This window comes from Aspergillus puulaauensis, chromosome 8 (assembly GCF_016861865.1).
Source record: "Aspergillus puulaauensis MK2 DNA, chromosome 8, nearly complete sequence".
In the NCBI taxonomy this organism is placed as follows: Eukaryota; Fungi; Ascomycota; class Eurotiomycetes; order Eurotiales; family Aspergillaceae; genus Aspergillus; species Aspergillus puulaauensis.
In genome coordinates this window covers 2,789,695-2,813,379 of record NC_054864.1, presented here as the reverse complement: position 1 = coordinate 2,813,379, position 23,685 = coordinate 2,789,695, and the positions used below count along the sequence as shown (strand labels likewise).

Here is a 23,685-nt window from a genome sequence, read left to right as displayed (position 1 = left end):
GAGAGTTGCAAACATCGACTGAAGCAGGCGTTCGCGAATATTACTTACAGGCATCACCGTATAATACTAGATAGCATAGGAGTAGTAGTAGTAGCATTCATACCTCTTCAGCCGTCTGACTCTACTGGCCCGCTATGCCGGGGCTACCCTAAACGCCTAAATACAAAGCCTGGAAAGAAGGGAGGGGGTGGTCTCGGGGCCCCCTATAGGGCTTCCCGGGGCTCTCCTCCAGGATATAGGAAAGTTAAAGGAATGCCAGGGTTCTAGATAATAGCTCCTGGCGAAGATATACATATCTCTGCCTCGCCCAGCCTTCGGGTATTCGGTCAACTTGAAAAGATACAGAGAAGATTGGCACGGGCCCTGTACTAAAGAACATATCATCTTCCCTGCACCAGCAAAGTGGAAACTAGGTCGTCTGGGCACCGGCACAGGTGCACAATCAGGTCCACAAGCTTCCGATGCAACTTTTGCGCGTAGGAAAAGTCGATCATGTTCGGATTTGCGCAGAACTGGACGCTAAGAATATGCCCATATGGCTCGGTGAAGATGATGACCTCCCTCCCCGGCCTGAAGTAGCCGTTGAGCGTGAAGTGGGTTTCAAGGCCCTCAAGAGGCATCACATGGTGAAGGGGGATATTCTGATGCTGCACAATTGAATTGAGATACGTGTCAGTAGGCCAGTCGGTGGCCTCGGCAATAATAGTCTTTACGCCGATATCATCGTGGGCGACGGTCGCCTGGTACTGGGCTTGCGTGTGGCGAAGAAGATCGTAGATGGTCGATTCCTCCTGGAGCCGGATACGGACGGGGATAAAATTGAGGCAACAACCGTAGACACGCTCGATGTCTGGCAGCGCAGAGCTCCGCCCGTTGAGCGTCTGCCCAAAGACAATGTCTCGGGACCCCTTTTCCTGCGCGATTACCAAGGCCCACGCAGCCTTGATGACGCTTGCCATTGTAATGCCCGATGGCGCCTCAGGCGCGGGCTGGAGATTTGTGTTTTCCCAAATGGTCGTTCCTGGGCGGAGATCTGCCTCTGCAGGTGCTGGGGCGATAAGTGAACTCATCGTTGAGCCGCCAAGGTAGTTCCTCCAGAACGAGAGGGTCCTGGTCTTGTCGCGCACAAGGCGATGATAGACAACTGTGGTGAGCGGCGTGGTCGGCGGTATTGCTTGTCGGTGGTAGGCCTTGCCAAAGGCACTAAACAGCTCTGAAAGAGACAAGCCATCCCACTGGGCATGGGACAAGCGGAATATAAGCGAATGTTGTGCACCACTACGAGCAGAGATCAGTATAAAGGCGCAGGGCGGCTGTTCATCCAGCACAGAGGCAACTTTTCGATCTAGCTCCCGTAGCTCACGCCCCGCTTCTGCAGGATCGGAATCTGTCAGAAGATGGTGGAAGGGAACGTCTATATCGTCAAGGACAAGTTGCAGGATTTGACCGTGCCATTGGATGAAAAGCGTGCGCAGAATAGCAAAGGCTTGATACACCGTCTCACACGCGCGGCGAACTCGGTCAGCGTGTAACGGTCCTTCGATAGCAAAGGTAAAATGGTGCAGGGCCACGCGCGTTAGGAAGAAGGCCTGACCGTCCGAGACGGGCAAGATATCGGTGATTGTAGTCTTGGGATGGAGCATGTTCCGGGCTCTCAACAACATGGGTAGAAGGACCTTGGCGCTTGGAGGGCAGAGAGAGAACGGTGTAGGATCAAACACTTGAGCAGGGGCTGTGCTCTCCGCCGTGGCAGCCAGGGCAGACAGCTTGGGATGGGCGAAGATGTCGGCCACCGAGATGCCCAGCCCTTGTTGCCTGGCCACGGCGGCAACCTTCATGGCACTCACAGAGTCTCCGCCAACCTGGAAGAAGTTGTCGTCCGCGCCGATGAGCTTAGCGTCTAGGCCCAGGGTAGCAGACCAAATGGCGTGCAGTCGCTGCTCCTCCGGCGATGCGGGCAAGCGCTGCTGGCGTTTGCTCAGGGGCCGGTATTTGTTCAATTCCTCGCTGGTCATATCGTGCAGAAGCGACTTCAGGAACCTGCGGTCGGCCTTTCCAGATGCATTCAGCGGTAGATTGGCCAGTGGGAGAAAATAAGAGGGCACCATATACGCCGGCAGTCGTTCGAACAGCGTGGCAGAAGCTGCGGCCGCCTGCGCCAGAAAGTCCTCGTTTGCCTCTTGTAGGACGTTGCTAGCTAGCAGTAGAGACGATACCGCACTTCCACGGTAGATGAAGGCAAAGAGTGCTGCTGTCTGGCCAGGACCGGCAGATGCCACATCGACCGTAACGCCCACGGCCGAGCTAAAGCACGACTTGACGTGGAATTCAACTTCGCCCAATTCGATCCGTTGGCCGCGGATTTTGATCTGCGAGTCCTTGCGGCCGTTGATCTCCAGCCGACCATCAGGGTGGAATCTCGCAAGATCCCCCGTTCTGTACAGCCTGGCTGGCGGGTCGAGGGCTGGTCGCATTGCAAGAAGCCAAGTAGGCGGTTTTATAAACCCGACCTCACTAGCTTGCGGATTGTTGATGTACCCTCCTCCCACGATAGGCCCTTCAATTAGTATCTCTCCCAGGCACCCGACGGGCACGAGACGCTCAGTATCACTCGGGTCGACCAACCAGACCACGCAAGCAACAGGATGCCCGATGTCGTTCGGGCGAGAGGAGCGAGTCAGAGAGGTCTGGTCGGAACTGAAGACCGTGCACTCTGCAGGGCCATAGGCCTCCACGAACCGAACCTTGTCGACCCACTGGTTGAGATCATGGTGGGTGAGAGGCTCGCCGCCGCAGACGAGAACCTGCAGCTCAGGCATTGCGAGTGGCGACAACTGGCGTGCTACAGACGGAGTCAGAAAGGCGTGGGTTACCTGCAACCGCTGCATGGTAGCCTCGAGATAGTCGCGTCTCTCCGTCTCGGACGGAATGCATGTGCATGCGCCACACATCAATGGGAATAGGATCTCGAACACGCTGGCATCAAAGGCATAAGATGCAAACTGCATTACGCGTGCAGACGGGCTCACAGCCCAAACCGAGATCTGATGGTGCACCAGAGCACAAAAGGACCGATGTTCAATGATGACCCCCTTGGGCTTCCCAGTTGATCCGGAGGTGTACACGACAAACAGCGGTCTTCTTGTGCCAGCGATGACCAGTGGTGCGGTTGGGGCCTCATCCTGCCAGCCATTGCTCTGCTCGCCCACTACAACCACTTTGTCTGCGATGCTCTTGCAGCGGTCCTTCTGGTCCGGAGAGCAAAGGATAATGGCGCTCTGGAGGTCCTTGCAGATCGAACGCAGTCGCGAGTCTGGATGGGTCACGTCACAAAGCGCAAATGCTGCACCGCACTTGATAACCGCCACCAGAGCAATTACAGTCCAGGGGCTCTTGTCAAAGCACAGTGGAACCAGCGCCCTAGGTGCAACGCCCTGCCGCCGGAGGTGGGTGGCCAGACGATCCGATAACAAGCCCATCTCGCGGTAGGTGAATGAACCCTTGGTCCAGCACACGGCCGGAGCATCGGGCGTTGCCGACACGCGTTGCTGGATTGTAGTATGGATAGGAGCTTCGTCAAAGGCTGGTAATGTACGGTTCCATTTATGCAAGAGGCGCTTGTCCGCCAGCGACAGTAAATCGAGCTGAGCCGGGCTCAGGCGATCGTGTGTGATGATTTGGTTGACTGCTTCGTCAAACGACGACGCTATCAGCGAGGCCTGCTCAGTTGACAGCGAGGACATCCAGTGGCGCAGATGCACGGTGATACGGCTCGGCTCCATGTCAATATTGAGTGCGATCGCGTACTCGACCGGGTCCCGACGATGAACAAGCTTCAAGCAAGTCGAGGTCGATGGTTCAGCAGAGGCCATGACGCGCTGTACCGACAACGCTGTGTTGAACAGGATCGCGTCTCTCTTCTGGTGGGATATGTCCGCTAGCGGGTACGTCTGGTGCTGCAGACGGCGAAGGTAGCTGGCATGGACCTGATGCAGGCATTCGCCGATAGACGAATCGTGGCCGAGGCTCGTTCGAACAGTGATCATGTTGATGAGAGGCCCAACAACGTCTGGGGCTCCGTCAAAGGGCAGCTCACGGCCAGACGCAAGCAGGCCAAAGCATACCTCATCGGATCCCACATAAGCTCGAAGAAGCAACGACCATGCGAGAGAAAACACATTGGCCGGGGTCACATCCCGGGATCGGCAATAGGCATAGATCTTGTCGCTAGCTCGTAGCTCAATGGTACACGAGAGGCTGTCGTCCGGGTCCCCGGGCTGGTGATCGGTGAGGGAAGGAAACAGACAAGGCTGGGCGTCTCGTAGCTCTTCTTCCCAGAACATCCGGTCCTCCTCTGTGTCTCGCGACTGCAAGTAGGCTACAAAGTTGGCGTATGGCGGGGCCTGCAAGGTGTCGAGTCGCCCGTCGTACGCCAGGCAAAAGTCGCGCTGGATCACGTTGTACGAAGTGGCATCCACTAGGGCGTGCGTGATATCCAAGCGAATATACACTCTGTGGTCTTGGTCCACGTATATGGTAAACCGGCTTGGGCACTCCGGTGTCAGAGGAGAGCTTTGTCGCGCCAGGAGGCCCTCGATCCCCTTGTCTGGGCTGTGCGCCACCTCGATCTGCGAGCATACGTCCTGCGTAACAACCTGGTCGTACAGCGCACGCTCTGAAACAGACCTCACAAAGGCGGTGCGTAGGCTTGTATGGCACGCAATGACCAGGGTGAGGGCAGCCTTCACCTTTGGTATAGACGGCGGCGGAGCTCCCGCAGTTTGGATCCCCCACACCATGGTGACATGATACAGAGACCGGTCCTTCTCCTGGCTCAGGAGGATTCCACGTTGCATTGGGGCACAGGGGTAGATGCTTTCGATATCCGAAGCTGGGTTGATCCACGTCAGGGAGGATAGAAGCCTCTGCAACTGCGCGTTATCCACCTTGAGCAAGGGAAAGTCTGTCGGGGTGTAGATTCGCGCAGCGGAGCAGAATTCCGTGCTCAGGCGATTCAGCGTATTCAGCAGCTGCGCACCCCATGCAGAGACGATGCGGGTCTGACTGGGCCCTCGAGGGTGGGTGAAAATAAAGGTGAGTTTGCCGTCCTGAACGAAGGTATTGACATCGACCATTGACCATCGTCGCACGTCACCTGCTGCGTCGAAGATGCCCAGCGTCTGGAAGGACTCTATCTCGAACAAGGCTCCCTTTCTCTGGATCTGTTGAGCGTAGCGTCCTCCATAGTTGAATACAATCTCCATAATCCCTGCCTGCTGCGCATTGGCGAAGGCATCGAGACCGTTGCGGGTCAGTCGACGTCGAGCGTCCTTGACATGGCCAACTACATCCGCAAGATCGGACTGACTATCAAGCTGGAGTAGGATTGGAGCCAGCGTAGTAAACCAGCCAACGGTGCGTGTCAGGTCAGTGGCTGCGTCGCATGGCTCCCGGCCATGAGCTTCGGAGTATGTGGTGGGAGCAGGACGCTGAGGAAACGCCTGAACGAAGCCATACAGCAGGGCAGCATGGAGCAGCTCTACGGGCTTCGTCCCAAACGTCTTGTTGGCATCTCCCAACAGCAGCTCTGTTGTTGCCTGCTCTATCTGCACCGTCGTGTCCTCGCAGTTGCCATGGGTCATTTGCTCAGTTGACACCCCCCAGAAGTGCGCCATCCCATCCCAAGGCCGAAGGTCTGGCACCTTGGCCTCTCGGATATGGCCATGAACATACTTGTCCACCAAAGCAGACCAGGCCTGAAACGAGGTCGAGCTTTGTACCGCAGTGGCACCCCCGCGCAGCAGTTCATCCAGGTCATGTAGAATCACTGTCCACGAGACAAGGTCCACGACCAGATGATGTGCGACGAGAAGAACAGATTGTCTCCCTTGGGTGTCAATGAGGTCTGCCGAAAATACAGGGCCCTCGGTGATACTGAGGCTGTTTTGACTGTCGGATAGGATGCTCGCCACGCTGGCACCGACATGGTGTTCGCATCGAAAGGACCCGTCGACCTTGCTTGGAACCTGTTGCTTCCAGTCCAGGCCGGATGCCACGGGCACGAAGCGGGCTCGAAGCATAGGATGGGCCTCGACGACGCTCCTGATTGCGGCCTGTAGCTGATCGTACGCAATGCGCTTGGTGAAATGCAGCAGCAAATTGTGGTTGAAGCGGTGCCGGGCCTGTTGCTGCTGCGCACGGAAAAAGAGCCGTTGGATGGGGACAAGTTTGAATGGCACATCTACCGCATCGTCCGAGACTGCCTGCTGCAGGGTCTCCGCTTTTGCTGCAGCCTGTGCTGTGATCTGCTCAATCGTGCGGAACCGAAAGATGTCGTCGACGGTCACGTTCAGCCCTACTCGCCCTCCTCGCGCCTGCGCCACCACAAGCATCGCCGTTATTGAGTCGCCCCCGAGCGCGAGAAAGCTCTTGCGAAGGCCCACGGCCTGCTCAGAGAGGCCCAGCACCCGGGCCCAGATCGCCTGGAGACATCGCTCTGTCTCCGAGGGAGCCCGGCCGATGGAGCTCTGTTCGTTGCCATCAAACTGGCTCAGCTCCGTCCAGGTTTTATTCCCGATTTGGCTTTCCAACGCACGCCGATCCAGCTTCCCTGCAGCTGAACAGGGCAATGACGATACGGGGATGAAGAGTGTTGGTACCATGTACCCCGGCAGTACACGGTGCAGTCGGGTGCGCGCATTCGCCGCACGCTCCAGAAACTCCTGCGTTGGTGCTCTCCAGAACTCCGCGTGTGCCTCCTTGTCTGCGACGATAAACGCCGCCAGTGTCGGCCGGCCGGCCGCATTCCTAGGGACCGCAACTACCGACGCAACCTGTGTGGCGCCAGGGAAGCACTGCAGGAGGTGATGCTCGACGTGCGAAGGGTCAAGCCGCTGGCCGCGAAGCTTCACCTGATGGTCTATTCTCCCCATGTAACGAAGCCGGCCGTCTTCGGTGTAGCAGGCCAGGTCGCCGGTGCGATAGGCTCGCACGCCGGTCTTTCCACGCAGAGCCTGCAGCCACTGCGGCTTCACAAAGGCGGCATCTGTCTTTTCAGCGTCCTTGAAGTAGCCCAGTCCTACATTTGGGCCCTCTATCAACAGTTCGCCGACTGCTCCGACAGGCTTTAGAACTTCAAAATCTCGCGGGTCGCAGATCCATGCAAGACAGCTCCTGGGATGGCCAATATCCCGCAGGTGAACCGTGGCGCTTCCATCAATGCATTGTACTGACGAGGCTGGAGCACATTCCGCTGGCCCGTATGCGTTGAGGAGACGCACACGAGGGGCCCAGTATGCCACGTCGGAGGCAGATATTGCTTCACCTACCAGTACGACAACCTTTAGCGAGGGCACCTGTTCCGCCTGCAGCACTCGGGCGGAGGAAGGGGTTAATATCACATGTGAAACTTGCAGGTCTCGCATCGCACCATGGATATCGTTTGTCCGTTGGGTGGCAGAGGGAATGCAAATGCATGCGCCAGCCAGAAGCGCGGTGAAAATCTCCGCGAAGCAAGCGTCAAATGCAAACGATGAGAATTGCAGAATCCTGGACGTGCTATCTACCTGGAGCTCTGGCATGTATCCCAGCATCGAGGAACAAATGGCGCCGTGGTTGACCAACAGCCCTTTGGGCATACCCGTGGATCCTGACGTATATATCATATAGCATGGGCTGTCACTATGCAGACTCACGGGGGGCAGTACATCCTTCCTCGCTGATTTGGCAAAGAAATCCCGAGTCCCATCAACAACAACCGCGTCCAGTCCGATTTGCTCAACGACTCGGCGCATTTGACTCGAGCAAATGACGAAGCGGGCCTCCACGTCCTTGCAGATTATGCCCATCCGCTCGATCGGGTACGACGGATCCAGGGGCACAATAGCAGAGCCTATCCTGAGCACGGCCAACATCGTAACGACGGCCCAGACACTTTTCTCAAATAGCATGGGCAGCAGCACACCAGGGCCGGCTCCCTGCCGTATCAGCTCGCCAGCTAGCTGGCAGCAATACCCCTCCAACTCCCCAAATGTCAAGTCTCCATCAAACGCGGCCACTGCGGGGCTTTTCGGTGTATTATGCGCGTGTGTCTGGATAATATGATGCGGCAGATGGTTGGGGGGTTGAGGGACGTGCTTGTTCCACTCCCACATCTGCGACATATCTGACGAGCTGAGATGGCTTATCGATGACAGCTTTCTCTCCGGCTGCGCGGTGATTTCCTTAAGGATAATCTGGAGATGGTCGAGGAGACGGCGAACCCGGCCTTGGGCCACCACCAGCGGATCAAAAGCAACCCTGGCTTGCATTCGCCGCTCATCGTGGCTGAGATAGCACTCGATGTTCAAGGAGTACGACGCAAACCCTCCCTCGGCTGCGGCACCTTCGTCACAAGAATCAAAGACCTTGGGAGGGATGCCCCAGTAGGGTTGGATAGTGAAAAGACTTTGGAATGAGCAGGCCCGCTCTGCCTCTGAGCTCAACTTTCGGATATTTTGCAATCCGGCCTGCTCCCACGGAAGCATATCGACGGACTGCTGCTGAATACTGCGAAGGCTATGGATCACAGTCTGGTCCTGGTCAAGCTTGATCCGGATGGGAACCGTGGCAATGGTTGGCCCCGTTATCGTCTCTATTCCGCTGACCTGCGCTGCGCGGCCGTTGACAGTAGCCCCAAAGACCACATCGCCCAAACTCGTATTGTCGGCAATCACGATCGACCAGGCAAGTCGGATGTAGCTGGCGATTGTGATTTTCTTCTCGTTACGGGGCGGCAGATAGATATCATATCGCATGAGCTTGTCCGCCACCGGGCTATAGTCTGGACCCGGTAGTTCTGGGAAGGTCACGGCCTCGATGTTGTGGAACTGCTTCTTCCAGTATTCGTAAGAGGTCGGCATCGCCCTTGTGATGTGTTCAATGAAGGGCCGGAACTCAATTCGGTCCAGCGCAAGAGGCTGTGCAAATGCCCGTACCTGGCGGTCTATCTGCTCCAGGAGCTGCCGTATAGACCATCTGTCACATATGCCGTGATGCAGGGCCAGAACGAATATGCCCGGGTGATCCAATGCGGGTTGGTTGGTCAATAGACACGCATGTACAAGCTGCTGTCCCAAGCCCATGGGCGTCTTCTCAATGTAGTTTAGATAGTGGGTAAGATTGCTTGCCTCGTCCCATTCGAATGGCCTGTGAATGACGGCCTGGATTGTGCCCTGGGTGGAGGAAGCAACAAAGCGTGTGCGGAGAATCTCATTCATCTCGTACGTACGTTCCCACGCCGCTCTGAACGCCTGCAGGTCAGTTCCAGGTCGCAGATGGCAAATCACACGGGCTTTGTAAGACTTTGGGTCCCTTATTGACAGTGCGCAAAGCCCTTCCTGCAGCGGGGAGCATGGATATGCGTCACTGATCTCGATACGCTCAACGTTGGCTTGCTCGACAATCTCGTCGACAATCTGCGATGGGTTTTGCAAGAGTGTAAATGGCGCCCCTGTGTGCGTCGCCTGTCTTATCCCGGTGACGCGAGTCGCCAGATCCCGTAGAGTGGGAGCCTCGAAGATGTCTCTCACAGTGAGTTGTAGTTGGTGTTTTCGAGCAAGACTGGCCATCTTCATTGCGGCCACCGAGTCTCCTGCGAGGTTGAAGAAGCTGTCCTGCATGCTGACCGAGGGAAGCTCTAAAATCTCACAGGCCATTTCGTCGACCAATCGCTCGTTTTCGGTGGCAGGGAGCTGGCTTTCTACTTGAATACCAGCCAGGTACATCAGCTCCTTCACGGTGAGTCCGTTCAGCACGGCACCAACTCGGCGGCGATCGGTCTTCCCAGAGACTGTGGTTGGTAGTCCTGTGGCCGAGAGGAAATACTGAGGAATCATGTATTCCGGTAATCGTTGTCGAAGCCGCTCACGCGCACAACGGAACTCGTCCAGCTCCTTGCTAGAGAGCAGCACAAACGGTACCTCCTCGCAGTACTTTCCAGTGTGCAGTCTGTGGGCGGCCCCGGGCTGAGGAAGAACCATGAGGGCAGCCAACACGGTCAGGTCATGGCTGCCTTTCGGTTTGCATGGCACAACCAACACGCGTTTCACTGCTTCCAGGGCCTGCGTGAGCTGCAGCTCGATCTCGCCCAACTCCACCCGCCGGCCCCGAATCTTGATCTGGTTGTCCTTGCGGTGCAGGTACACGAGGGAGCCATCCTCACGGTACCGCATGATATCGCCAGTCCGGTACAGCTGGCCGGGAACCGACCGCCACTCAGCAAGCCACGGAAGCTCCGGCTGAAAGGACGCTGCTGTTTTGACGGAATCATGCAGATATCCTGCTGCAAGTCCGGGGCCCTTGATCACCAGCTCTCCAGGCGCCCCAATGGGGACCAGCTGAGAGGGATTGTCTGGGTCCACGAGCCACGCATGCGCATTGACTGGCCTTCCTATCGTTGGCTGCGCTCCGCCGTCACCAGTAATTCTATCGGACACGGAAAAGATTCCTGTCCACTCAGTGAGGCCGTATGCACTGCGCACATCCACAGCCGCGGTCCATTTATCCACCTCGGACTGGGTCGAAACCTCTCCTGCTACGAGCACAAACCGGAGCTGTGGGAGGCCCTCGGGTTTGAGTGAAGCCAGCACTGTTGGTGTCAGAATGGCCCAATTGACCCTCATGTCTCTTATGGCTGTTTCGAGGTTGTTTAGGCGTTGCTCGGCTGACGGAATACAGACAGTCCCGCCAGCGACCAGGGTGCAGAAGGTCTCAATCACCGACATTCCGAATGAGTAGGACGCAAACTGTAGAGTGCGTGATTCGGGCCCAATATGCAAAGCACCCGTCTGATCAACCAGGCTTGCAAATGCCGAATGGGATATTTCGCACCCTTTCGGCTCCCCCGTACTTCCTGACGTGAAAAGCACGTACGCCGGTGCCTCGCCTTGGACGTTGGTGCAATACGGCGAGGCAGCGGAGGCCGCGACAGTGGTGGCAGATACAATTAGAACAGACATCTTGGGAGAACTGGGGAAGAGTATAGCGTTGTCTTCTGAGGTCAGGATCACTGAGGCCGCGACCCTCTGAAGGATTATCCGCCGTCTCTCCGCTGGGTATGAAGGGTCAATGGGGACAAACGCTGCCCCCGTTTTATTGATGGCCAGCATTGCCACGACAGCCCAGCATGTCTTGTCAAAGCATACAGGCACGAACACCCCCGGCCCAGCCCCCTGCGCTGCCAGTCGACCTGCCAAGCGAGATGAGGCATCGTCTAGCTCCTGGTACGTCCACCGTCCATCCCATGCATCCACTGCAACGTCAGAGGGGCGGTGCTTGGCCTGGTGATCCAAGACCTCGAACATGAAGTTGAACTGCTTGGGAGCTGACGGGACCCCTTGCCACCGCGTTACAGTGCCCCGTTGTATCGGACAGAAGAGGTCTATATCACCAGCGTGGAGATCATGGACACTCAACAGTCGCATGGTGCACTGCTGAATGGAGCTGGCCACCACCACAGCGAAGGTAGGATTAAGGTGGGCGGTGGAAAAGGCCAAAGATACAACTGGGGCAGTCGGCCAGCATTGTACTACCATACTGATCTGGGACGCCTACAGCCATCGGTATATGTTTAGCAGGCATTTGCAGCAATCGGCACTCATCCATCATACCTGTCGAATTATATTGGGGTCCTCATCGATCACAATTGAGGTGTTGAACGAATCGATATCTGGATCATACGCCAACTGCTTCCACCCTGAAACCTTCATCAATTCCCCTATTGGTCTTTCCCGGTTTATGAAGGTCCTCCAACTGTATGCGAGCTGAGCTGGTTCCTTCAACTGCGTCTTTGCTGCCGCGTCCGACTTCCTTCGATGAAGGATTGAGAATCCTACACGCTCATCAAATGTGAATCGCTGGAGGATAATTGCCCAGATGGTTCCCAGGACGAAGTCGAGCGTGGTATCATACTGCGCGCACGCCTCCGTCAGTAGCCTGCCCATCGAGACATCCAGCTTCTGGCAAAGCCACTCTGGTTTCGACGGTAGTGCCCCCAGACATGGGAACTCGCACCGTGGATGCTCCTCGGGGGATGCGAGCATTTCGTCGGTTTTGATGGCCATGGTGGTTTTGCAGTGAGTGCTGAATAGCTTGTAGGTGGTACACCTTACGATAGAATGTCTTCCAGGGAGGCACATCTACTTTGTATTTATACCGACTTCACTGCCTTGCTTCTCGCTGTCACTTGTAGCTGATCAAGGGGCCGCTGACGGCCCGCTACCCAACATTGCTGACAATGACAGAATATGGCGCAAACGCCTTATAGAATCCAGGCCCTCCAGCAGCAGGGTTACCATGGCTCTAGCAAATGGCCTGGCAATCATAGTGCTCCTCGCATCATGCTTCCCTCTCGAACATTCTCGCCCCCTTGGATATTGTACTGTGTAACAATGACCACCTGCTCATGCCCTGCCCTACCAGCAGCAAAGCATTGAAGATCCTACTGTACAACTATCAGCTAAGCCGCTTGACTCCGTACGATTGCATCACGCGAGGAGTCGAGGGATGGTTATGATACCCCGGTCGAGGAATGTGAACACTAACAGCATGTGATGTCCCGCCATTTCTCTCTACTTATTCTCGGGTTCAAAGACAGAATCACACTGTAGCTAACTTCCAGGTCCTTCACTCACTAAAGCACTGTTGAGATCTATCCAGTATTCCCGTTTTACCACACCACCATGGCTGCGGAGACTGTGGTCGTCCCCAGTGACTCTGGGTCCTACCCCGTTGCTGTTCAGGCTGTGCAAGTGGCATACAGTGCGTTGGAGACCAGTCTTCGACGCCATACGCTTCTTAGCCTACTCCTGATGGCGCTGCTGGCCTTCCTTATTGTGTTGGTCATCAAGAATACTATTCTGAGTCCCCTTCGTGCAATTCCTGGGCCATGGCTGGCCGGTCTGACATCTTGGTATGAGTTCTACTACGACGTGGTTAAAAACGGCACCTACGCCCACCAGCACTCCAAAATGCATCAGAAATATGGTACGTCTCCCCATGACTGACTCTACAGCGCGATATACTGACCCCCTCAGGCTCGACCGTGATCCGAATCTCGCCAAACCACGTCCATGTGGCTTGTCCAGAGTTCTTTCGCACGCAAGTTCTCCCAGTTAAGCCCTAGAAAAGAAAGGCCACTAGCTCATCCGTCATCACTAGCCTGTTCGCAATCGGAGTCAATGGGGCTCGTTTCCGCAAGGCAAAGTATTATTACAACTCCATCGGGATGTCGTCCGCCATCGGTAGTCACTACGACGTGGAGGCACACCGCCGGCATCGATCTACGCTGGCCGTGGGCTTCTCTAGCAAGTCCGTCCACGGCTTCAATCCAATAATCATCGACTACGCCCGCGAGGTCATGGACATCATTGCCTCCCGTGGCCGCGATGGAAGGACTGTAGTCCTGGCGCACCATGCCCAAGCGTACACGGTCTGTTTGGGGGTCAAATCCCTTTGGCTCTGTTCACTCGATTTGCTAACGTCCTCGTGTAGATTGACGTCGTTGCGAAGATCTCCTTTGGTCAACCGGTGGGCGCGATGCATGAAGTCGGTGTACACCCACCAACCGCCCACGCGATGGATAACTTTTCGAATCATTTCAATTTCAGTGAGTGAAGGCCCCGATCATACCCTCTCCTCTCTCTCGCCAACTGACAGCATGACAGCGAAGCATTTCCCTTACTGGCAACTCGTCCTCTCCTTCTTGCCGCTGTCAGCGAGCAAGCGAAGTATGCCGGCTGTGCACTACATGCAAGAGGTAAGTCCTCGCAGTTTAGAGAGGGCAACAATCCCTGGCTTCAGATATTCCTCGGCGCTAACATGCCACCCACCGCAGCTCGGCACCAGGCTCGTCACGGACCTCATTGACCAGCGAGCAAGGGAAGGCCGGTCGGATGAGGAATACCAGGAAGGGACGGGGGCGATCTTCGAGTGCCTGTTGAAGCCCAATCCCAAGAAGCAATTCCCAGCACCCGATCTGAACGGTCTGGTCCAAGATGCGTGTGCATTCCTAGTCGGCGGCAGCGACACAACAGGACTCACTTTGCAGGCCGTGACGCTGTTCGTGCTAAGGAACCCTGCTGTTCACAGCCGACTGCGCACGGAACTGGATGGCGCCGCGGGATTCATCCGATACGACTTTGACATGCACCAGGTCTCGAAGCTTCCTTGGCTGGTATATGACCGTCTTCCCCACGCTGCATGCCCCTGCTAATGCCTCTAGACGGCCGTCATCCGGGAGACCTTGCGCATCCTGCCACCCACCCCGGGCCCTTTGCCCCGCGAGGTGCCACCAGAGGGCATCCGTATCGGAAAGCACTTCCTTCCAGGCGGGGTGAGTTGCCCCTCTTGCAATCTTCCTGGCTCCGCTCTGCAAAACGAGGACATTAACGAGGAACACTCTAGACCATCGTCTCCAGCAACCTGCTCAGCCTGCACTACAATCCGAGCCTTTTCCCCGACCCGGACAAGTTCAAGCCAGACCGGTGGCTGGGGGAATCCGGGGACCGCCTCGTAGAGTGGTGGAATCCATTCAGTCGGGGGCCGCGTTCGTGTCTCGGACGCCAGTAAGTGTCTCAAAGCTGCCAGTTATTGGAGGCGAATACACTAACAGGAAGACCAATATCCAGAGTCGCATGGCATGAATTGTTCGCTTTTCTGGCGCACCTGTTCCTGCGCTTCGATCTCGAGCTTTTTGAGTCGGACGAGAGTAATCTAGAGTGGACGGAGCACATGTTCACCAGAATCCGTGCCCCCATTCAAGTCAAGATCATGAAGGACCGATGGGCGTAGAGACGTTGGTATTCCTGTTGTAAGCAATGATATTTTTGTGGATAAAGAAAGAAAAGTGATGGTAGGGTAGTAATTCTAGATACTATACCAAAATCGATACCTTTTCATACCCTGGATAAGATCTTGATCCGATTGTGAGTAAACTATAATTATATATTTCTGTAATACTGTCCATTTTCAGTTATATATAATCCAGCATCTTAGTATTCCAAGTATTTGAATAGTGACCTAGGTACACCCTTCATATTATAGTATAAAATATACATAAATTATATAATATATTTCGATCTGAACATCATGGATGCTGCTGTCGTCAAGTGTGCTACTCACAAGTTCCCCGACAGCAACCATGTTACACAACCATGTTACACAACTGTGCTAAGACCACATTGTGATATTTAGATTATTTGTTACACAAAGATATCCTTTTTAATATCCCCTGCATGCCATGTATTGCACCATCACTCGTACGTGGCTTGAAACGCTGCACAACAGTGCGTAACATGGCCTAATGACACAGTAACCCGAAGTAACCCAATGTATGAGAATGCATCAGGAATGTTCGGCTGCGGTAAAAGCCGCCTCAAGCACCGAAAGAATTTAAAAAGACCTGATGTCTTATAATGTATCACACCGGTAAGGCTTCTAGGAACCAAGTCTTTAAGATTCTTGATAAGGCCCTGTAGGTGCCTGGAGTCTACAGTATACGTCAGCTAAACCTGGAAATATGCCCCGCAGTTACATTGACTTCCGAAAAATCAAGAATCGGCGATGGGTTCAGGTCACCGCTAATTATATACTTCAGGTTAATATTAACCTATAGTTTATCAAGGGAAACATCATGCTCGATATCAAGGCATTTAATAAAGTTTAACTGTATATTAATATAGTTTAAAAAGAGAAGAGCCATTATCTTCATAGTCTAAACTGTAAAGAATCAGTGTATATTCACAATCTGCTCAACCTTGCATGCCAGCCGTGGACGTCCCGAGTGAACAGTAACATGTATAGCGTAGTTCATTAACGTATTCTGTACCAAGGATAAATATTGTCAGTAAGCAGGTTCCTCTCAACCTAGCGGCTCGACTGTAGGCAGCCATTCAACATCCAAACAGCATTGAAGAATGTCTCTCTCGAGTAGGTGGTTCGCATTACTTATTGGAGATACATTGTTATCATGCAGCCCCGCCCGATGCTTGGACAACACGCCAGGGTGGATGGGACCCGAATAGTGGCTCAAGGCTACTGAACATCAGTTCAAAGGGACCATCGCATATTCTTCCAGTACCCACCGTACGTCCATCTGCAGTCCGTCTTGAACAATGACAAAATAACACGGTCTGATGCTGTCTTATCACCGACGCTCCCAGCCAGCCTCCCTCAGCCATTTAGCCCTGATAGCTTCCTTTTCAGCGTCCAGCTCGCTAGGCGTGGTGTAACACTCAGAGCCAACATCATAGACATGGATACTGGTAAAACATGGTTATCCGCACTCAGATGGTCTTAGCAAACCTCTTGGGTCCCCTTGTACTACATGTTTATGCAACAATTTGGCCGATCCCCACTTGGCAGGGTCTTAGCAAACACTAAATGTCCACAGACTGTCCCGAAGAAGCGACGTGTAAATAACTTTACCGGCTGCATATGCATGTGTGATTTTTCTTTCCCTGCCTTGCCTATCCTTGCTATATTGCAGTTAGTGACGTTACCGAAAACCCCTTACATCGACTGGTGGGGACGAGGACGAGCTAGATCCAATCGCGACTGTAGAATATTGATGTATACATGCAAAGGATGGTGTGAGCATATGTCAGAAAACTGAGTGTGAGGTACCAAACTCCTGCCTTGGTAGAAATGTGGTCGCGGTGCACCAAGGAATCGTAAAAGACCGTGGCTGGTCGATTGATAGGCGTTGTGTCAAGGTAACTGACATTGTATACATTGCTATGTGGTGAATGTTGTAATTATGAGAATATAGGAGGCAAGAGTAGATACTTTGACAGAAGGCACATAATAATCCTAGGGCTTGGATATCTTGGTTACAATATAAACGGCTGCTAGGCACCCAATAAGTCATATCGGCTCCAGGGATATTTGCGCAATTGCGACCATGTAATATCATTAATAATGCTAGCCCATGGGCAAATAAACAGCAGATAGGTATTCGTCTACTCTAGATTCGATCATCTATACAGTTCAGCTCTTATGCCCTACTTCAGCTAGCTCCTTGGTCGTAGTATTGCACTCATTAGTTACATAGTTAAGCAAACATACTGAAAACATTGAAAATGGTAAGACCTCCACTTGGTATCCGTATGTGAATGCAGGCCAGGCCGAGGGCGTGACTGCAGCCCTCTCAGGCCTTCTTTTTTAAAGAAAGCCACTGCATGGGAAGGGCTCCGAGAATGGCCACTGCGGACAGTGCAACGGCGATGTAGAAGGAATATGTGATAGCATCGCTATAAGCCCTTAGTACCTTCGGCAGCACATCGTCCGATACAATACTTCGTAGCGTGGTGGCCCCCGCTGCCATCACTTTGCTGACATCAATCTGAATACCATCCTCCTCCCCGAGGCTCTCCAACAGGCTTAATAGCTTATTGTGGAACATATTTTGTGCAACCGAGACGAATATGGCACCGCCTAAGGTTTGCATGAATACGACAATCACTGTTACGCTCGGTGCATCGGTGGGGGTGACAGCAGCCTGGACAGCTATCATCGGCTGGGTTAAGCCAGCACCAGCTCCAATTCCATAGAGAGCTTGATATCCTATCCACTGTGGATGGCCCGAATCAGGCTTCAAAGTAGAGATCAGACCAGACCCAATTGTGGCGGCAATCGCGCCGAAGAACATAAGGGGCATGTATTGTCCGGTTGTACTGACGACTCCCCCCGCGAGAATTGTGGTTAACCCCAGTCCGATGAGCATTGGGAGGTTCATAACACCTGACATTGTTGCAGAAGCACCTTTAATGCTCTGAAACCAGATAGGCAGCTGGAGGTAGATGTTAGCAGATAACCAATTCCGAGACAGCGGGGTGCTTACATAGTAGATAAACACCATGAAAGCAGAATTAAGACAAAAGACGTAAAGAGCAGCGCCCCAGATATTCCGGTTTTTTATAAGACGAGGCGGGATTGTTGCTTGATCTTGACCCCAAAGCTGCACTCCAATGAATATGGTGAGCAAGACACCGAAGAGAACAAATAAAGCAATAACTCGTGTATCCGTCCACGCGTACTTGCCACCACCCCATTCAAGCACCAGCAACAGGCTGATGACACCAGGGAAGAAGAAGAACATGCCAATAGGGTCAAGTTGAGTTAACTTATCCCAGATCCCAGGCGTTCGTTTAAGTGGCTTTTGCACGTCGAGGAGAACCAGGATACATAGACAGGTAAATCCTCCAAGAGGTAAATTAATATAGAAGCACCACCTCCAGCTTGCGTGGTCTGTAAGGACACCACCAATTAATGGTCCAGCTACACTGCCGAACGAGAATGTAGCTACAACAATACCGTTGCAAATTGGTCTGTGGTGGATAGGCGCCGACTGCGTGATAATGACCAGGGCCCCTGAGTAGAGGCCCCCTGCACCAATCCCGGCGACAGCGCGACCAATTATCAGCCCCAGAGAGTTCGGCGTTGCCGCGCAAATAAGAGATCCGACTTCAAAGACTGCAAGGGCAGCCAGGTATACCCACTTTATTGCGAAGAAGGTGTACAGCTTCCCATAGAGCAGGCTGACACTGCAGGTTGTGAGTAGAAAGGCGCTACCGTACCATCCAACATCATCCAGGGACTTGAACTGGTCTGTAATCCTTGGGATGGCTGCAGCCAAAATTGTATTATCCTGCAGCGTACAAAACAGTATTAATTGGCTGTGTTGAACTTGTTGCTATAGTTGACTTACCAGCGACACGAGGAGGCATGAGAAACAAAGCCCCAACATGACAGCTGCCAGCCTCCAAGCTGCAGGGTAGTGCCTTTCACAGTCACTGGCCTGGCTGGGCTCATTCAGTTCGTGCAACTCCAGGGAAGAAGGCCTTATTTCGTGCTCTATCCTTGCATCCCCCCGGTGACTCTCACGCAAGGAATGACTGAGTGTTCTCAATGAGCCCAACGATACACTCTCACGCAGCAGCGTCGTGGCCGAGCTGCCACCACGCCCGTTCCCGATCATATTTTGCTTCAGTCTCATTGAGCTTGCGGTCTGTAAGATGGAGAGGACTGCTTCATAGGCTAACAACCGTGGTTTGCACGAATGTGAAGAAGCAACGAGCGGTAAGAGTCGATCAAGTATCTCAAGTAGCGTGGGCGTTCATTGAATATGGCCAAGGGGCAGATAATACCGGGGGTAGTATATATTATAATCGCTTCCAGAATGGGAGTGACCATCCAACAAGAGGAATGCTGGCATTCACAGGAACCCGGACAGGGCGAGTATCCGGTCCCGGGAATCTGCACTGCTGCCTCTTGTTCCAGCCACGACAATACTCCTTGGGCCTCTGTCGACTCGAAGAGGCTAAACATGGTCTATACTCTATCTTACTACGTCTGCCCATCTAGTAAGAAGGCCATGTGGTATATACAACTATTCATGTGCTTGATTAAAATATGGCGACTTGTCAATACATATATTTACATCAGAGTCAGATCGTGTGAGGGTTTTATCGAAATACTGTTCGACCATAAAAACCACTAGCGGTATTAGGCCGTCTTTCTATTTGTATTATATGCCAACAGGTTTTCATCCCTGTTTAGGTCTCGCTGCCTCCAGAAATTCTTAATACTACACACGCGGGCGGAATACTCTGGACACAGAAATTATTAGTAAATTTAGTATATAAAAAAAACAGTAGAATATATTCTGAATAAGTAGTTACTCTAAAAGCTCTCTCGTATTCTTAGAACCAATAGCCTGTCGTACTCTACTCCAATGTTATGCGTTGCTGGTTCTCGGCTAGGATGGGCGGTGCTTCATATAAATGCAGGTGGTTGCATACTAGGCCGCGTGGAAATGGGTGAGAAGGGCCTCTGCCACCCGGTAAAAGAGACAGGCATCTAGTTCTTCTTGTTGGAATACGGACTCGCCCCAGAGCACCTATATCCTAGCCATATGGATGATTGTTATGCCGCACTCGTATGGTTCTATAAACAGGGCTCGTGCTTTTCTACCACCGTCCCGAAGAATGTCATACTCACGGAATAGGGGTTTGATGAAGTTGGAGAAGAAAAAAGCATGCGCGGAAAGTGTAAACATATTTAACACTGGTTGCAGATTGTGGAATTCGCCAAGAGACCGTCTCTGGCCCAACGATACCGTCCAAACTTGCTTAGCGGCCAATGAGTCCAGCCCGTGGTGTTTAGCTTTGCGGTTGCCAAGGGCCTGGTGGCGCTCAAGTGATCCGGTGGAGTATGCCTGTTAAAATTGCACAAGAGGGACTGAGTGAACACAAGCATCGATTAGCCCACGTGGGACCGGACGAGTGATATCGGGCTTAACGGCTGCGTAGGTGGATGGCTATGCCGGCAATTGGAAAGGCCCTGGACAGTCTCTTTGGTGTCAGTCTTTAAGATTACCGGCAAGTCAGCGCTAATCTTAACTTCCTATATATTCTAGTATATATACCATACTCACCGTTCACGGGCTGATATTCGTTCCCAGTTGACCATAAAACAGCGACTATGTATTGCACTGCCTCTACAACGCTATTACTGTTTGGACTCGCGTCCACAACCCTGGCTGCTCGACAGCCTTACGATGTCAGGAAGATCATCGATGCGTTCCGCCACCCGCACGACGATCTTACCGTTCTATGCTCTCACCGTGGCCTCAGGTAAGCCCAGCAGGTTTAATCACGCGAATTTCCGTCACCTTAATTGTCCAACTTCCGGTATCTGATGTGGTCTCTATTTCAGATGGAATGGGACTGCAGAGAACTCCCGGGATGCGTACTTCCGTACCGCAGAGGCAGGAATTGAATGTATTGAAACCGACATTCGGCTGTCCCAGGACTTGCAGCTCCCTATGATCCACGATAGTGGGCTTGGTCGGGTCACTGATGTGGGAGAGCAAGCCGGCGAGCCCGCTTATAACCCCTTCACCGGAGAAGGATATGACCCCAAGGTTGCCGAATCCAACTTCACTGGTTTTATGGAGGACCTACACCTACGAGACGAGCAGGGCCGTGTGCGCTTTGAGCGCGTACCAACTCTCCCGGAGATGGTGCAGAGTATTCACGACGCGGAGATGAATGTCGTCCTCGAGCTGGACTTCAAGGACCAAGCCGCCGTCGAGCCCGCGTACTGGGCACTCAAGTCATTGAAGAATGCCGCGGGGATTCCTGCAAACGAATGGTGCATTTACAAGCTCCAAGCTACTTGGTACAAATCACCGGAAGAGTTCGAGGCCCTGCCATGGGTGCAAGACGCGTTCGCGAACGGAATCCAGTTGTCCTTCATCCCCGTCTACGAGCCTTCATACCACACGGAGATGGACCAGCTTGCATCTCTGAAAGCCTTTTCAAAGACCAACTATACCATCTCCGCGGAGATTGAACTTATGTCGACAGACGGGGTGAGCTACGAGCTGCTTGACCTTGTCAAGGAGATGCAAAATAACCCCAACTTCCACATTAAGTCTACCGGAACTTTGTGCGTCCAAAGCCCCGAGAGTGGTGATAACACATGTTAGACTGACCATCTGAATCCTAGCTACTCCATCGGTGACTTCTTCGAAAAGGAATCCAACTTGACCTTGTAAGTTGAGCCAATTGAGACCACTCTAGATGAACAATACTGATCATATTCATTCATCGTGATAGCTTTGATACCGGGGCCTTTTCGCTCCCAGAGGACATCCGCCACAATAACTCGGTATATGTTTTCCAGGAGAACAAGCTACCAGTTCTACTTGATTCCAAGGTCAAAAATTACTCCGTTGATGGACATGACTATCGCTCCGATTTCAACTGGATTATGGAAGAAGGCTACAACTGGGTCATCACAGAGACTGTGGATATATGGGACGTTCTCCTTCGGAAGCAGGGCAAGCGCAACATTCAGCATATGATTGCCGATGGTCAGACCGTGGCCGACGAGAGCCGATCAAATGGGTGGTATAAGCGGCATGCAAAGGACTTCAGGATCTGAATGGTCCCGCTATATGCCCAGTTCGCACACACTCGAAGCTCAGCAGCAGGAATAGACAAACCGAGGTAAATAAGATACAGTTAATGTCTCATGAGAGGGACTGAAAAGTCAGGAGATAGCAGATTATCAACATCAGTATGATCAGCCATGCAATACTTGAGTTTTCATAATTCCCGTTCTCCAGTTAATGTGTAGATATAGTATTTTTAATCACCGTCAAACCAATTAAGCCTTACTTCATTCAAGAGTTTGATAGAGTTTACCAGTGAGAGCTAGCGTACGGCCCAAGCGAAACCTGTCATTGATACTGATTCCCATGTTGTACGATGTCAGAGCCCAATATAACAGACCTAAGGAGGCATGTTCCCTTAGGAAACGCTACCAGTCCACTGGGCAACCGTGAGGGTGGTCTCCCCTCCTGTAAAAGGCTCCGTGCCGAATTGGAAATCTAGGCACAAAGTTAGTCGGGGTTCCAGGCTGGTATAGAGAACGATGTGCCTACTAATCAGATACTGGCTTGCTGCAGGATACCCCTGCTGATCGCTCAAATAGGTCCAGAATTCCTTGATGTCTGCGGACCAGGATGTGAGGGGACTGGCCGCAACAAAGCTAAACACCTCCATCTCCCCATTCATGCCATTCCACAGCTCCCAGGTAGCCCCGCTGACAGTGGCACTGCCGATCTGAGAGCCAATGGGCTGGACACCGCCGAAACGACCGAGCCTGAAACCCTAGAGTTAGCCAGCCACGGAGGTTCAGGAGGCAGGGTCAGTGCAGGCACCCACCAGATCATCAGCTCATAATCGCCACTGTAGGTGACATGGTTAATATCGGCCGCCGTAAAGAGATCGTACGCCACATTCGCCCTGATATCGGTGTTGTCATAGCTCCATTCCACTGTGGTGGGAATGCTCTGAACATCACTGATAAGCGCCTTGTTCAGGTCCTCGAGCTTGGAATTGGCGTAGCTTTTAACCTCGTCCTCACCCCCAGACCAGGTCCATGTGGTGTGCCATGCTGCACCCGAACCCGAAATACCATCAACATAGGTGCACTGGGAGCCAGAACCAGAGTCCATCCCCCACAGATTGTTGTTGACGCTATAGGGGCTGCTGACGTGTGTGCCATACTGTTCGCAGAGCTCCTGGGCGACGGCTGCCGCAGCCAGAGAGGCAAGAGTAACGAACCTCATGATGAATGGGAAACCTGGTCTCTCGATGATATGATGGTAATGAACTCTTCCTGGTGGACAACTGAATTGTATTTATATCCGTATCTCCAAATAGTGCGGCCACGCCCAGAAGGACACTGAGCACAGCTCCTGCCGGAACTTGGATATCACAATGCAGCTGTCGACCCTAAAGACATCTGGGAACGGAGATCAAGGTTTGTTAATGACTGCAAACCCCGCACGGGTTGATATATTCGAAACGAATTATTTTTTCCCAAGGAGTAGTCTCGAAGCGCTCTGGTGGTTAGCGGATGATCGGGCCGGATGTCGTTATATACCTTGAGATATTGTTTAGCTTCAAGTATTCTGGCTCTAAACGATGAGGTCATGAACTGAACTTCTATCACTGGGTGGAACCAGAAAGCAGGCCTTCTTCCGTGTCCTATTGCATGGTATCTGAATACTCTTCCGTTTACTTATACTCCCATAACCGATAACATACGCAGTTCTAACCCGTACGCCCGACA

The 23,685-nt window shown here is 53.1% G+C and overlaps 6 protein-coding genes across 6 annotated transcripts; 3 read left to right on the top strand and 3 right to left on the bottom strand.

The window, feature by feature from the left end:
* Positions 1-380: 380 nt before the first annotated feature.
* nrps12 (nonribosomal peptide synthetase fmqA) lies at positions 381-12,101 on the bottom strand (the record flags this gene model as incomplete). Its single annotated transcript, XM_041697440.1, has 3 exons — positions 381-2,051; positions 2,106-11,588; positions 11,649-12,101. The coding sequence occupies 3 exons, from the start codon at positions 12,099-12,101 to the stop codon at positions 381-383; spliced, it is 11,607 nt and encodes a 3,868-aa protein (XP_041562970.1).
* Positions 12,102-12,719: 618 nt separating this feature from the next.
* On the top strand, positions 12,720-13,162 carry APUU_81086A (uncharacterized protein; the record flags this gene model as incomplete). The annotated part of the gene is made up of 2 exons (XM_041697439.1): positions 12,720-13,023; positions 13,074-13,162. 2 exons carry the CDS (start codon positions 12,720-12,722, stop codon positions 13,160-13,162), a joined length of 393 nt encoding a protein of 130 aa, XP_041562969.1.
* Positions 13,163-13,264: 102 nt separating this feature from the next.
* Positions 13,265-14,829, top strand: APUU_81085A (cytochrome P450; the record flags this gene model as incomplete). The annotated part of the gene is made up of 7 exons (XM_041697438.1): positions 13,265-13,468; positions 13,531-13,645; positions 13,704-13,795; positions 13,874-14,212; positions 14,261-14,371; positions 14,443-14,603; positions 14,667-14,829. 7 exons carry the CDS (start codon positions 13,265-13,267, stop codon positions 14,827-14,829), a joined length of 1,185 nt encoding a protein of 394 aa, XP_041562968.1.
* Positions 14,830-17,185: 2,356 nt separating this feature from the next.
* On the bottom strand, positions 17,186-18,784 carry APUU_81084S (MDR family MFS transporter; the record flags this gene model as incomplete). Its single annotated transcript, XM_041697437.1, has 3 exons — positions 17,186-17,827; positions 17,879-18,685; positions 18,746-18,784. 3 exons carry the CDS (start codon positions 18,782-18,784, stop codon positions 17,186-17,188), a joined length of 1,488 nt encoding a protein of 495 aa, XP_041562967.1.
* A 1,736-nt stretch (positions 18,785-20,520) lies between these two features.
* On the top strand, positions 20,521-21,987 carry APUU_81083A (uncharacterized protein; the record flags this gene model as incomplete). Its single annotated transcript, XM_041697436.1, has 4 exons — positions 20,521-20,672; positions 20,755-21,489; positions 21,550-21,594; positions 21,660-21,987. 4 exons carry the CDS (start codon positions 20,521-20,523, stop codon positions 21,985-21,987), a joined length of 1,260 nt encoding a protein of 419 aa, XP_041562966.1.
* Positions 21,988-22,355: 368 nt separating this feature from the next.
* ENDOGLUCANASE1_2 (glycoside hydrolase family 12 protein) lies at positions 22,356-23,179 on the bottom strand (the record flags this gene model as incomplete). The annotated part of the gene is made up of 3 exons (XM_041697433.1): positions 22,356-22,435; positions 22,490-22,710; positions 22,773-23,179. 3 exons carry the CDS (start codon positions 23,177-23,179, stop codon positions 22,356-22,358), a joined length of 708 nt encoding a protein of 235 aa, XP_041562965.1.
* Positions 23,180-23,685: the final 506 nt, after the last annotated feature.